Source organism: Eucyclogobius newberryi, unplaced genomic scaffold (assembly GCF_026437365.1).
Source record: "Eucyclogobius newberryi isolate DKJ021-1_F unplaced genomic scaffold, fEucNew1.0.hap1 SCAF_9, whole genome shotgun sequence".
In the NCBI taxonomy this organism is placed as follows: Eukaryota; Metazoa; Chordata; class Actinopteri; order Gobiiformes; family Gobiidae; genus Eucyclogobius; species Eucyclogobius newberryi.
This window is the reverse complement of record NW_027316532.1, coordinates 9947362-9962653: the sequence shown is the minus strand read 5'-3', so window position 1 is coordinate 9962653 and position 15292 is coordinate 9947362. Positions and strand designations below refer to the sequence as shown.

The window sequence follows — 15292 nt, the reverse complement described above, 5'->3', positions numbered from 1 at the left end:
AGCACTTTGGTTAAGTTCCATATTTCACTACATTTTGCTTTGTTTCTTAGTCGACCCCATGGACATTTACAGTCATATTTTGCATTGTGACACATTACTTACAGTACTTTCAGTGCCCAGAAACTGCTTGTTCACCGCTTCTTTCTCATGGCAGGTGGAAATGGGTCAGTTTCCATGCGCCATGGTTCAATCCAATCAGTTGTGGTTATAGCAAGCAATTTAGGGAAAAATAACTTGTGTTCAAAGCAAAAGGAGGAGAAATGAAGGTGGAGTCTGCAGATGGAGTGTTCCGGTTTGGCTTCTGGTGGGTGTGTCTTTGGAATACACTTTTAACTTATTTTTGTATTATATAAATATTGCCCAAAACTCTCGTTGGGAGACACATGTGCATGCATGAAATAAAAAAAAAACTACTCGCTTTGAAGTGCAATATGGAACCTTTGAATGTGCTCTATTTAATTGATTGATTTGATTGAACAGAAAATCGCTCAAATCTAATTGCAACTGCAATACAGAATAATTGCAGAAAGAATGCTTGTGTTGCAGTACTGTAATACAATTTAAAATATGTAATAAAGCTCTACACACATGTTTTAGTTTGAGCAAATGAAAAATAAAAAAGACAATCTAGTTAAAACACATTAACAAATGTCAACCAGTAATCCAAAACAGGAGCTGTAGTGCAAAGTCTTGTCATCTTTTACCCAGTGCAATCCGGGCTCTAAATTTAGTCTGTGTGTATGTGACACTGGCCTGGCATGCACCCGCCAGGATCCGCTGCACGCCAGCCATCACGCTCGCTGGCTAAAGGCTGCTAAAACAAGGGCATGGGAGTTGATAAATGGGTCACATGTGAGCTGAGGTAGCCACAATGCGTTAGGGCTAGCGTGTGTGTGTGCGCCCGATGAGCAGGAGCAGCAATAGGATCAGGAAAGGGGGGCGGGGTCATGGAGTGGTTAAACAAGATGACAGCTGTATTAAGTGAGAGAGATGCTGAGGTGACTGCAGGGACTCATTAGCAAAGGCTTCAGCGCTGCTCTGTGGATCCTCCCCCGCTCAACACGTCCACAAACTCACCCAGGACATGTTTGCTTTTTACTCAAGTCCGACTCCTTTCTTCCTTTTTCCCGTTAAATCCCAAATGTCCCTGTACACTAGCCCGTTTTAATGACTAAGAATCTTCCCTGTTATTTTGCGCGGAAGAGGTCGAGTGGATTAAACCCTAGGGCTAGTCATTAACAAGATTAATCAAAGTGGGGTCTGAAGCACGCGTTGGGCAGGATCATTGTCTTCCTATAGCCAACTTTTTATTGGTGTCACTAATGTCTTTGATGAGCTACTAATCTAAAACATCCATATCTGCAGCTCAAGAGGGTCCACCGGGGCTTCATTCACTTGAATTAATGTTACACTCTGGCTTCTTGTAATGTCAGGCAACTTTCTATTAGTGGCAATAAACTACTTTACATACATTAAGGGATCATCTCAAAATGGGTTGAAGCTGAAAAGACTTAATATTTTTCTTCTTTTTGTTGCTTTGAAGCTTCAATACATCGTTGTGGCAGTAATTGTTTTGAAATGCTAAAAAACTCTCTCAGCAACGAGCATTAGGCCAACATTAGGCGGCGGGTGCGTGCGGAGCACGGGGAGTGCATGCGTGGAACACGGCCGCGCCGTGGCCCACGCAAGGGGCCGGGGTCGCCGTCGCCAACACGGCTGGTGCAGAAAAGTTGGAAAAGCATTTTACGGCAAGACGCGGCACAGCAAATGATCAAGAGATTTGGCTCTAGTAACGTGCTACGCACTGACCGGAAGAAGGAAACAAAACAAACCCGCATGAGGTTTCAGCCAATCACAGAAGACGTGAGATTCTCACTGTGACAAAAGCACGTGTTCTGCTTCTGTCATTCTGACATCACGTCTAAGGTCTAAACTCAGGCAATTAACAATTACAGGTTTTGACAAGAAACATTAGTTTCTCACTCTCTCATCCTCTTGAGACTATCTCAATGTGGTCATCTCAGAGTTTCGGTTGACTGGGATGTGCCATCGGGCCCCCAGGGCCCGTGGACCATGCGAATTGAGTAAACAAACATGCGCGACAGGTGACATTATTTGGAGAGTTCAACTTCTACATATAAACTTACCAAAGGATGTTCAGAGATGTTCACTAGAGGTGAGCAGGGTCTATCAAGCTACTCAACTACAAATCCTGCTTATTTGTCCCTTTTATTTGCCCCCTTTGTCCCTACCTAGGAAGTGTTCTGAACATACTTCTGGACCAAAAAGGAAAGCAAAACCATAACTATTGCCAGATTTCGAGAACCAGGTTGTGGCACAGACTTTATTTTCAACACATTATAGATGCCAATGTTTTTACTGTGCTGTGGAATCTTTTCAACAAAAACAAAAGTGTGCCGCAACTCAAAGAACATTGCATTTGACCCATCCTTCAATGCCGCTGGTGTTCCCTGTTAGGAGCACTGGGCACCACAGCACAGTGCCCGGGAACCAAATCTCTAGATGTTGCATGTTTTGGGTTGATAGGGGAAACCAAAGTGCTTGGAGGAAACCCACCCAGACACGGGAGAAACATGCAACCTCTGCACAGAAAGGCCCAGGGAGCCCAGGAGTCAAACCAGTGAGAACCATCTTCTTACTGTGAGGGGACAGGGCTCTAGCTGCTCTGCCCCTGTGCTGACAAAAAGGACATACTTTGTAAATGTAAGAACAATTTTTAATCTATTAACCTAAGAATTGAACCCACCACTCCAAAGAAAAGCCATCCAACAAACAAAAGTGCGCAGTTGTTTTAAGCATTTTCCCAGCTCGGGTCTTCGATGACTGTCACTTCCTGCAAAATTCCCTGGTAAAAACCTGAAAATGATCCTTCGCAAAAGAAAGGGCTTTTCTAGGAGAAACCCACTTCTGGAGCCAAAGACTGCCGTGTGTGATTGAGGCCTCTTTTGAAAAGCAGCTGATTAGTCCTGATTTAGAGTTCCACATCAGATTGGAGTAATCTGAAAGAGCCTATTCTCCAAATGTCATCATCCGTCATATGTAATCCACTTAGGTTGGTGCGTAGGTGTACTGTGTTTGTGGAAATCTAATAAGACACAGCTGCACGGCTCGCTTCTTACACACACATCTCGGCATTTTGAGCAAACTTGGAATATTTTGTCATTACTGTGTTTCTGTCAAGTAAAAACCAGGACATAAGGCTGAATAATTGAAACGATGAGCTGTTTTACATTATTCACAATTAGCAATTATGATTACTGACTTCAGTGGCTGTTTCTTTAAAGTCCAAATGACACGATAAGGATTTTGTCTTGTCCTTGCTGACGCTTCGCATGTAGTCGTATATTATAATACAGATATGCCACGTGAAATTTTAATACCTTATCAATATTTATACTCTGAGATTTCCCTTAGAGATTCCCCAGCTGTGGCATAAATGTTTCTGTAATGTTGGTATCAGAAATGATCAGAAATAAGCCACTGTACTTGAGCTGTTGGAAATGCCTGGGTGTATGGTCTTTGTTTTAGAAGAAGTTGAGTAGAAAAAGAAGAGGCTTGTCTCAGATATTTTTTGCTCTAAATGTCGGCTGCAAGTGGCCTCATAATTTATAAGACACCTCTCATAAAACCTTTATGAGAGATCTTGGAAGAGAGACAAAATGGCGAAGTGTAGAGCTCCAGTGACGGTCGGTACTTACGATATTAGTGGATCAGCTGAGGTAAGTGGGTCAGAACAAACTTTAGCTTTCCTTTTTATTCACTTACGTCAACTTCATGTATTAATGGGCTCACAGTTTAGACCGCTTTGTGTTTTGTGTTGGATGCTGTCTGAAAGGTTGTGCATAATGAGTTAGCAAGCCTTCTTCAGGTGTATTGGAGCTCAGGACGAACCTTCATACTTGTTACCTTATGTTTTCACGTGAACACAACCTATACATGAAACAGAAAACCTTGAGTTGAATCTAAGATTGCAATGATAAATTAACCGTGACTACGGCCGACGACACAAATGTGGACTATCCAAACACAGTTTCTGTATTTCTAGAAGCCCTCAGTCTCCATATTTCAACCTTTGTTTGGTGGATAATGTTTTTAAAAAGACTCATTGTGCCACACACAGACGGCCTTAAATCTAGTTCAGTGCATCAAACCTTGGAATTTTGTACGGTCTGGCATGAGTCTCAATGTCAGACGTGGTGATACAACTTGTATTAACAAACAAAAAGCATGGTTAAAATGGGCACAGCTGGACAGTCCAGCTTCGAACTCCTGCCGGCTTAGATCTGTTGAAAGCCACGTTTCAATTGGCTCTGGCTCCAGACCAGTTTGTTGTAGTGCTAATGACAGAATGCATCACCGCTGACAGGGTCTGCTACATGAGCAGGTGATGTCAGTGATCTTCAGTGTTTTTCTTAATAAATAAAATAAAAATTGGCCAATCTCAGCCATTCATAATTTTGTTTTAGTAATTTAGTAAGTTTGTGTTTCTGTGTGCCGTGGCAAAAGACAGCATAAACAGGATATAAACAGATAAACATTTGCATTTATTTCACTTCTGTGGGCCTCTACACCATATTTCAATATCTCTTTATCTAATGCATGGGTTTTAATTATGTTAATCACATTCTATACTGGAAATATAATATTTTCGATCTTGATATGAGTGCTGTACATCGATTCAATGCCCAGAAGACAGTGGAGAGGATGTACTTCCTGCAGCAGCTGAGGAAAGCCAAGCTGCAGCGGAGATGATGGTGCAGTTGTACACGGCCATCATAGAGTCCATCCTCGCCTCCTCCATCACCTCCTCCATCACCGTGTGGTACGTTGGAGCCACAGCCAGGGACAAACAGAGACTACAGGGTCCTCTGCTGAGAAGGTGATCAGCTGCAGACTTTCATCTCTGCAGGACCTGTACGTCTCCAGGACTCTGGGACGAACAGGTCGGATCACAGCCGACCCTTCTCACCCTGGACATGGACTATTTGAGCCACTCCCCTCAGGCAGGAGACCACTTCCCTCAGGCAGGAGGCCTCTCCCCTTAGGCAGGAGGATAAGGGTCATCCGGACCAGAACCTCCCGCCACAAGAACAGTTTCTTTCACTCTGCCATTGGACTCATGAACACCTGCCACTTAAAGTATTGTTTAATCAATCAATCAATCCATCAATCAATCAATCAATCAATCACTGCACTGTTCACTTCTGCACTACATCTATAGTGTGTAAATTTGTATATATTAAGCCTGTTTGTATTTTATAGGAAATGTTTATTGTTTTTCTTCAATGCCCTATTTGATTCTACATATCTTGTTTTTTTATTTATTTTTTATTTTATTGTTCATTGTTTTATGTTGCAATTAATCACCAAATCAAGTTCCTATGTTTGTGAATTTTGTTTGACAATGGTAATAAACCTTTTCGGATTCTGACAAACAGCTGTTGCTCACGTGTTTCGTTTTTCCAAGTATTAAATACTAATGTATCATTACTGGAAATACAACGATTTATCACAAGATCAAGTGGGTGTTATCTGTTGTGTTAACTGAGACGAGCAGACCCCTGTCCAGGGTGTACCCCGACTCGGGCCCTAAGTCACTGGGTCTACCCAGTGACTTTGAATGAACACGAATGAAATAAATGAATGTTCATCTGCTTTTTGACCTTTAATTTTCACCTGAGTCTGCATTCTGTCTTCTCCAGTCATCTCGCTCAAATGCGTTCCAGGAGCCAAAAGTGAGCCAGACAGTTTTGGAAGCTCGACCTCTCGCGGCCCCCTTCAAACCTCTTAATAGACCTGTGCGGTTCACTTGAGACATTGAAGACCCTTTTGGACCGTACCAATCCGCTCCAAAGTGAACCATAGCAGCATTCTCCACACATACAATGTATAAAACACTTGCTTCTCTCTTCTGTGCCGGCGCCTTGTGCAGAGCAGTTAAGGTAAGTGGGTCAGAACAAACTTCATCACTCTTTCTTTATTTCCTCTATGAAGTAAATGTAATAATAGGTGCGTAGTTTAGACAGCTTTGTGCTTTGTCTTAGATACTCTGCTGAAAGGATTTGCATATTAGCGAGGTCGCCCTAAGGAACCTCTCAGGAGTTCGCTATCAGATGTGCCTCTACATGTCATAACAAGTGGGATGCATGTCAGACTCGAACCTTTTCCAAGACACCCACCCACCAGCCGCGAACCCACTTCACAGAGCGCTAACCCCCCCGTCCCACCTCCGCCCCTGCTCCCCCCACCCAGTGCCTTCGGCCAAGCACCTCGCTCCCACCCACCACAACAAACCGGTTCCATTTAGAGTGCAAAGGTTTCCGTTTAACGTAGAAAAGAAAAGCCCTCCAACTACAAACACAACGCAGCTCAAATGGAACTAATTCAATTCTTCGGCGCAAAGAAACCGAGCTCATAAATAAGCAATTCCTTAAAAACAGAAATGAGCGAAAAGAGACGTTTACTGAAATACCTTGCATACATAGACATGGAGAATCTCCTAAAGGAGAAGGATTCTGGCTGCTAATGTGTGAATTTATACAACCACAGAAATGTAATGTAATGGAAGCAAAATACAGCGGTTAGATATGAATGTGACAGCTCATTCAGTGGTGACTTCTAACTTTACACAGCTGTAGTTTCTGACACTTGGACAGATGAAGTGTGCAACTGTAGCCTCTGCAATTCGTAAATTCAAAGTAAACTGCCCACTGCATTTTTGTGTCCAGTCTCGAAATGCTGACAATAAGTGCTATATACCTAAGCTATAGAAAATATTTACAGACATCTACAGTGAAAGCCTGAGTTGGTTGTGTTCGTGCTCTCATTGTTTCAGTGGCATTACATTGACATTCATTAACCCTGCGACGAGCTGGCCCCTGTCTGGGATGTACCCTGCCTAAGACCCAAAGTCACTGGGATAGGCTCCAGTCACTTGTGACCCCTAACGGGAACAAGCTGGAGAACATGAATGAATGCATTGACTTGCTTTTAAGTCAAACTATTTAACAGTCTTGATTGTTCATAGATGTTTAAACATGCGTTGCACTACTACACAAAGCTGCTGGCAGAAAATTAACTTCCTGCTCTGAGGTGACTATGAAAACAACTGCCTCTGCACACAATTGACACAATGATAATGATAAAGTGCCTGTAGTTATTGTCTAACATCCTCCTGCGGCCCTGCTGTGAGAGGGAGCCTGAAGAGCTGCTGTTTCCTGTCTGCTCCGGGTGCAGGGCCCTGTGCTCTGTGCTCCACACAGTAGATAATGCCGCTGAAGGAGGTCATGGACCACCCGGGGGCAGGAGGAGGGGGCATCACAAGAGCAGTCTGGTGACATGGTAACTCGTCCAAAGCCTGTGCATCACTGTACCACCTACAGTGGATTAGTACGTGACAGCTAAAGACTAGATTATAGGACACAATAGGCTCAGCTCATCCATCACAGCTGCCTTTTGTAACAAATACGCTTTGTAAATCAGAGTGGGCCGAGCGGCTTATCAAAATGTTTTTATTCAACCAAATAAACTAATACATTTCCCTGCTGTGTCACCATCTTCCACATTATCTCCTCCAGTATGCAAGAGTGAATTAACTTAACAGACAGTCCTCCTGTATCTGCTGTCATTACGGTGCCACTGCACTGACCTCTGCTGCTGCTTTCTAGTCTCTTGGAGGCCGTGTTCTCACTCCTCTCTATGGTTCACGTGAGGTGACCGCGCCCCAGGCCCAGCCCCTCCCCTCTGTCCTGGGCCTCGTTCAGACAGATCCACTGAGGCTTGCAGGATCAGCTGCGTGTGAGCCCAGCTGAGGCTCGCGGCCTCACGTTGCTAGATTTCATTTGTGAGTGAGCTTTTGACCTCACGCACGCACACATACATACACATACGCACACACATATACACGCACGCACATACATACATATACACACACGCACACACATATACACGCACACACACACACATACATATACACACGCACACACATACGCACACACACACACAGACATACATATACACACATACACACATACACACACACACACGCACGCACGCACACACACAGACATACATATACGCACACAGACATACATATACGCACACACACACAGACATACATATACATACACACACGCACGCACGCACACACAGACATACATATACGCACGCACGCACACACACACGCACACCTACGCATACACACAGACACACATATACGCACACACACACACACACACACACACACACACACACACACACACATACATACATATATACACACACACGTAGGCCGTACAGAAACACACAGAATGGTACACGACACACACTCACCTGTTCCGTCTCCAGCCTGTGCTTGTCCTAGCTGCGCTCCACAGTCGACCTGCTCCTTCCTCATGTACAGCACAGTTGCAGACCCTGAGGCCCTGACAGCCAGCGCTAATGCTTTGTGGCACGTTTCGCCCCAGCGCCGTCCTCCTCCATCGCACATCTCTGCTCTCGATCTGCTGACACTGGGAATGAGATTAGAGCAGCCGAGGAGCGGAGGCATTCAGACTGAAATATAGCGATGACAGCCATTCTTCTGTCGTCCTGAGGGGCCGCAGCATTGTGAGGGCGCTCAGGGCCCATCTGAAACAACAAAGCAATAACCCTAGACCAGAGAAGAACAACACACGGAGGCCTATGGCTCTGTAGTCTGCGCTCTTAACCACGGTTTGACCTGTAGGTCCTGCCTTAATTAAGTGTGAAGAAGTTTCAACTGTTTTTGACCAGCCTTTTGCTCTTGTTCCCTGGAAACTAAATCCTTTGAAGCTATAGTGTCCTTTGTGTTAATAGTTTAAAAAACATTCTGTAGTCAAACACTTAGTGATGTAACCATGAAATTGTCTGTTTTTTTCCAACACAAACTTAAGTTGTGGCTCCCGAGTGGGTTTGGTGGATCTTTTATTAGTTTTGAATAGGAACTACAGTTGCTGCCTTTGCCTTTGGGCTTTGCAAGGGTTGCACCAGCAGAATTGTATTCTTTAGTAAGATAGTGTGAAAAGTTTGGTCTCCCACCAAAAAGTTCCTTGCGATCCCTCTTTACATGCACGATCTTTGATTTCTGACGATGTAAGATCAAATTGAGCTGCAAGTGTGCTCCCTCTCTGCCTTTCATGCCGCTTCAACATCACGGCGTGAAAAAACAAAGACGGCAAGATGGAGCAAAATCTGAGGCGTTCTGCCACTCAACATCCCCCATTCACCAAACAACAGCGTCTCCCTGCCACTACAAATACATTAGCAATCAATTATTTATGGAACACAGTCAGGGCCTCTTTAATCTTTTCCTTTTATCCAATTAAATTGTCTAAGCATTGGAAGCCTCTATAGCTCACAGGGAATGTGCTGCTTTTAAAAAAGAGAAGAAAAAAGACTTTGCTTTTGACTTTCCATGTAACAGAGAGGAGACACTTCTGAGGCTGAGCAATGAAAGGAAAGAAAGTGAGTCAAGTGTAAATTAAACCCTCCCCCTCCTGCCGCCATTGCATTGGTTTGTACAGGAACCATTTGAAGTGGGATATTAAGGCTGTGGTTCCATTCTCAGCGCAAAGGGACACTGGGGAGCACGGGCTTTTCATGATTCCTTTATGTGCGGCTGAAATAGTTGGAAAGTATTTGGGATCAGCTCCACCGGGTAAATACCGTGTTCCTTCAGTTGCAGCGCTCCATTATTCAGCACCTCGACTGAAGTAGTGACTCAAAAATCGCTCACTTCCAATGGCGCCATGTGAAATTATTGATGAAGAGCGTTTGTAAAACAATAGTCTCTTCGATTATACAGTGATATTCAGATCAAGAAAGAAATACTTTTTGGGGGGGATGAACACACTGAAAAAGAATGTTCAACTCCACAGTATTATTTGTAAAAAGTTGTCTTCTTTTTCTATTCTTTTTAAAATGATTAGGCAAATAATTACTGTACAAATTGGACTGACTCATAACCAAAAAAGTAAAGAATAATCCTCTCTCCTGTCGCCACCTCTTTATTTGGGCTTTGGCGCTGTGGTTGATGGATAAAAGGTTTGGGTCACACCAGGTTATGGCTTTTGAGTAATGGGTGAAATTCTGAAGATTGAAAGTCTTAAGTTCAATTATGTGAGGGGGGAACTAGTCAGCAAAATAAATACAACTAGGGAAACTAACAATTTGTTATTTTTTTGAAGAAGAGTCATTTGAGCTCAACAGGCCCCTTTCCTGGGTCATTTTAGCATAATGGATGGTCTTTTTGGCATTTTGGAGTCCTTTAACACACCAGATACGGATTATTTGATCACTTAAAGCAGGGGTACTTGATTTTCACATTGCAAAAAGAAGAATTTCAATCTAATTCATCCGCAGCTCTTTGCATTCACATGTATACATTTTCAGCCGAGTGCCCGGCTATAAAACCACTTTTTCAGGTGGCAAAGTGACACTGGGGCAGGCCATCCAAGCAGAGCGCTTTCTGCACTGGTTGACGAGAAATCAAATACTTTATTAGCTGCAGACAGCATGCAGTGGTCTCATTTTGTCATAATGTGCTGCTGTTACAATACACGCAAACTGAAACAACTTTTCCATTGCAGTAAATGAATTTGCCTAAACCTTAGATATGACTGTGGACTATAATGGACTTGTGGCTGATGTTATATGACAATAAAGCAGACGAATTGTCCCGTTCTACTGGTGACATCACCTGTTGTGTGCAATGGTGGTTAACACAAAGCACGTTTACCGTGTGTACAGTACGTCACAAGACCCTCCTGTTTTGGTCCGTCACATGAGGCGTTTGCTGGTGTGTGGTCTGGCGTCTTTCATACATGTCTGTGTGGCTGCTGCTGCCTCAAAGGGATTTTCCTCATTGTGTACATGTGTGTTCATCCACTGTGTTGTATCAAGTTTATTCAAATAGCTCCTGAGGGCTCTCTTCGATCACAGACTGCCAAAAGCAAAAGGATTTCCAAGCCGGGTTTGGTTTGTTTAAAGTGTGAGCCCTCTGGGATATGTTTGGCATTCCCATCCACTCTGAGAAGGATGTCCTGTGATGTAGAGGCGCTAACAGGCTCGGCACGCTGTAATCCCGGGGCCCTCTGAAGCGATTACCCTCCGCTCACACCCACGCGCTCCCCCCCGCCCCAAGAGACGTGCCTTTGTTTAATCTGCCTCCCGTACAGAAGGTAACGCGCTGGTAAATGAGGTGTGGGTACAGATGTTACAGGGAGCAGAGCGATGTCAGGAAGCTTGTGTTGTAGTCAATTGAAATCAAGACCTGTTTGAGACCAATACACGAACGAGAGGGAACGAGACATGGACGCCAGAGCGTAACCGACAGCCAATAAGGGCCAAAGGGAAAACGGTTTATTCTACCATGTTTTAAACGGCACATATGATGCAAATTGTTTCGTGCTGACACCTTTTAAGACCATCACCAAACATACTGTAGTCTAGGCGTAATAGAACATCTATAAAGAAGGCGTATCGTTCCATCAAAACACATCCGCAAACGTTGTATTTCGTACGTCTGTGTCGCTGTTGCTGGAAAAGTTGTTGTCTAGCGATTCTGTGAGCAACTTTCCTCCGTCTCCATGGATAAGATAATGAGCGATGTTAGATTAGAAAGACATTAGCAAACCTTCCAGTCATGCAGGCATCTCATCTCGCCGATGTGTAAAAGTTCTTCTCTGATACCTGACACGCATCATTTGAGTTTTTGATTTGGAAAACGCGGCGTACAAGTGTTCAAAATGGCTTGATCAGATAGTGTATCTCCCTCAGTTAAAATGCTTGAACTGCTCTCTTCACAACAGCGCATGTCAATCACTGGCAAATCGCTCTTTAGATGCAGCAAGAAACGAACGAAAAAAGAAAAAAAAACATCCAAAAAGATGCATAGAAGAATTAATTAAATATACTGTATCATTTTTGCGAGATGGCATCGGTCCTTAGATGTGTCAAAAATAAAAATCTTTTTGAAAGCCTATTATTGTCGAGATAGTAGTAATTAAATTGACAGTGTTATTAATTGGGTTGAAGATAAAATGCATTGAGTGGAGAACATCTTAAACTCAATTAAAGATATCTCTGGTTTCAGTCAGAGAGATCCCATTGCCGTGTCTCGCACTGCGCAATCAGCGTTCTCACCGCGCAATAGTAGTATCACTTTTGACACAAAGGCTTACTTAGACTTGTGAAGTTTTCTTTTTATCAAGACTTTTGGAACAAGAAAAAATGTTGCCATGTCAGACTTTTTGGCTAAGTGCGTAGCTTCTTTAAAGGGGAATAATTATAGTATTTAATCCGCTTATCTGTGTTTTGAAATAGAAGTATAAAGATTAGACACTTTTGACATTGACGCTTGAATAAAATAATTGTATTGGGCAACAGCGTGTAGTGAAGCAGGTAAATCTAATTGGTCTTTGGTCTCTTGAGATGACGACTTCTTTAGATTTGTGAGGAATTATTTTGGAAAAAAAATGTGCTAAAAAAAAAAGTAGGGCTTCTTGCATTGTGCTTTACAGATGATAGAAATACTTACACGTACATTGACTATGTAGTATTTTTATGTAAGTTAAATGTATTCACTTAACACCATTCCTTTCATTGAACTGTACTTTTATGACGTTTGCGTGCATTATTGCATTTGCCAGTGTAATGGACCAAAATGGGAAGTATAAAGAGCTTATTGTGTCACAGTGAGAGTGTAGACTCCAAGAAAAAGTAGTCTGCTACAAGTCTAACCACTTTTACTGTTATTTTGCTTTTTTGTATCATTTGTATGAAAATATAGTTCATACAAGTTACAATAAAGGCTTCAACTGCAAATGAAGGTCTCTCATTCAGCAAGAGTTCCTTCTGAAGCAAAATATTGTATTGGTGAATAAAACTAATGAATAAAATGATGTTCAGTGTTTAGTGTTTGAGATGGACTGCTTTTATATGTGGACACTAATGTGAGATCGTGTTTTAACTAAAACACCTTCTGAAAAGGTGACTGTGGGTGTAACAAAACCGCATTCAGACAAACTTTCTGTCACTCACACGTAATGGCTGCTTGTTTCTTCATGCTGTGACAATAGTGTGTTCTTTTGGCAAATTAATATAAAAACATTTTCATTTGTATTATACTTATTCATTTGATTCCTGAGAGGCAATTATTTAAAACATCTGCATGAAAAACATCACACATGCAATAAACGGGATTTAAACAATTGCAAACAATACAGTTTAAGCAATTCAGGTAAAGTGCAGGTAAAGTGCAGGTAAAGTGCAGGTAAAGTGCAAGAGGGCAATGGCTGTAGGAATAATGAAGTTCTGTAGTTGGTCCTACATCTGGCCAGAGCAAAGCGTCTGCTAAAGGTCACGTCCTCTGCTAAAGGTCACGTCCTCTGCTAAAGGTCGCGTCCTTGACCTGCAGTGAGTGAGCGGGAGCTGCTATTTTCTCCTTGTTTCACAGACCTCGTTTTGAACAGGTCAAACCGGGTTCATCGCTCTGTTTCCCAATCATTTTCTTCATTCTTTGATGACGCTGCTGCGCAAACGATCATGTCGATTCAATGCTTACGTTATTGATTGAATAAATGTCTCTTAACATAAATGAGTTTGTGTTGGTACGTGTGTGCGTGCTGCATCTGGGCTGACTGGCTGCTCCCGCTCCCCAGGGCGCTGTGCCAGCTGTGGGGAGAACGTGGTGGGAGAAGGCACCGGCTGCACGGCGATGGACCAGGTCTTCCACGTGGACTGCTTCGTGTGTATGACCTGCAGCAGCAAACTGCGCGGGAAACCCTTCTACGCCGTGGAAAAGAAGGCCTACTGCGAGCCCTGCTATGTCGTGAGTACCAGGCCAGGACGGGCTTCTGTTTCTCTCTGCAGTATTCTTGTGTCTAATTCACAGATTGGGGTCAAATGTAGTACGTTTCAAGTTTTTGGCAGAATCCATCATGCAAGTATACATAGAATAGCCAAAGCCGTATAAAAAGTAAACGTAAGAACAATCTCGTTAATTGGGGCAAATCGTGCAAAATCATCCTCTTCAAAAGTTAACGTAAATGACAATCTGCTGCTGACGGGGCGGGGCTTAGCAGTTGTGCATAACTGATAATGTGAAAAGTGCCCAAAGATGCTCACAATGCAGTAAGTACAGGAGCAATAACTTTGGACCGCTGCAAACAGTTTAGAAAGAACTCTAACACTATCTCTGGTTTTCATGTTTTTATGTTTTTATGTAACTAAACATTAGTTGAACATCTTAAAGCACCTTTAAGGACGCCTCGCCTGCCTCTCGCTCTCTCTTGATTGCACATAATTGCAAGTAATTTCATCTACTTATCTGTGTATTCCCAAAAACAAAACACAAATCATATTGTGACATAATGTGTTTGATATGTCATAAAACACATACATTCTCGTTATGAGTATTTCTGCCGTCGAATCACGCTCAGTACAACACTACTGGCTGCATTATTCTGCAGCCAGTAGTGTTTTAACTTCGAGGCGTGGGAAATGCCTGACTCAAATGAAGTAATGAAGCTTTTGTAGACTTTTTCTTTTTCTTCCAAGTTCTAAAACATGAGATGCCAAAGTAAAAAGTAGTCAAGAACATGTTTGAAGGCCAATAACAACACAAACGGTGTATGAAATCTGCCCTTTAATGGATAATCCACACTTGGTTTATGATGAGGAAGAATATTTATTGCTTAATACTGTAGTAAATGACTTGATCCATATTTTGTTGAGTTTATTGGGTCAGTATCTTCATCTGAAAGTGGCTGTCCAAGCTTTGACGGATGTGTAGTTGCAATAAAGGTCAAATAAGCAAAGTCAGTCTGTTGTTTGTGTTCTGGTTAAAAGTCAATTAAAGAAAGTGTTTTGGCCGGGCCTGATTTCATACAGGAATAGAGAAGTTCAAACAAATAGTCTTTTTTTGTATTGGACAAACTGATAAACTTGTCATGCCGCCGTTCCCTTATTCTAATCACATTGTTTCCACATTAGCTGTCTTTTTATGGCAGAGGATTTCATTTTATCGTCTTCTTGGTGAATTATTTGATGAATGCCTTCCGAGAGCTTGATGCAGAACGATCTTATAGTTAAGTGGTGATAAGCGCCGCGATAGACTTAAAATGCATCTCCTTATCGAGCCCGTCTGGATGGTGTAGGAATATAACATGGTATTACTTGTCTAAGTGGATCAGATAAGACTAAGACAGCAGTTTCCCCTTTCAGACGGCGGTTACATCATTCAAATCACTCA

The 15292-nt window shown here is 42.7% G+C and overlaps 2 protein-coding genes across 2 annotated transcripts in view; one reads left to right on the top strand and one right to left on the bottom strand.

Annotated features, from left to right (window-relative positions):
- Nucleotides 1–15292, top strand: part of lpp (LIM domain containing preferred translocation partner in lipoma) — a 366579-nt gene that overhangs the window by 115773 nt on the left and 235514 nt on the right. The window contains exon 9 of the mRNA XM_072439524.1: nucleotides 13701–13870. Coding sequence (XP_072295625.1) covers nucleotides 13701–13870 — 170 coding nt within the window. The remainder of the gene's footprint in view (nucleotides 1–13700; nucleotides 13871–15292) is intronic.
- dpt (dermatopontin) overlaps nucleotides 1–15292 on the bottom strand; it is a 268440-nt gene that overhangs the window by 39906 nt on the left and 213242 nt on the right. The gene's annotated exons all lie outside the window — the stretch shown is intronic.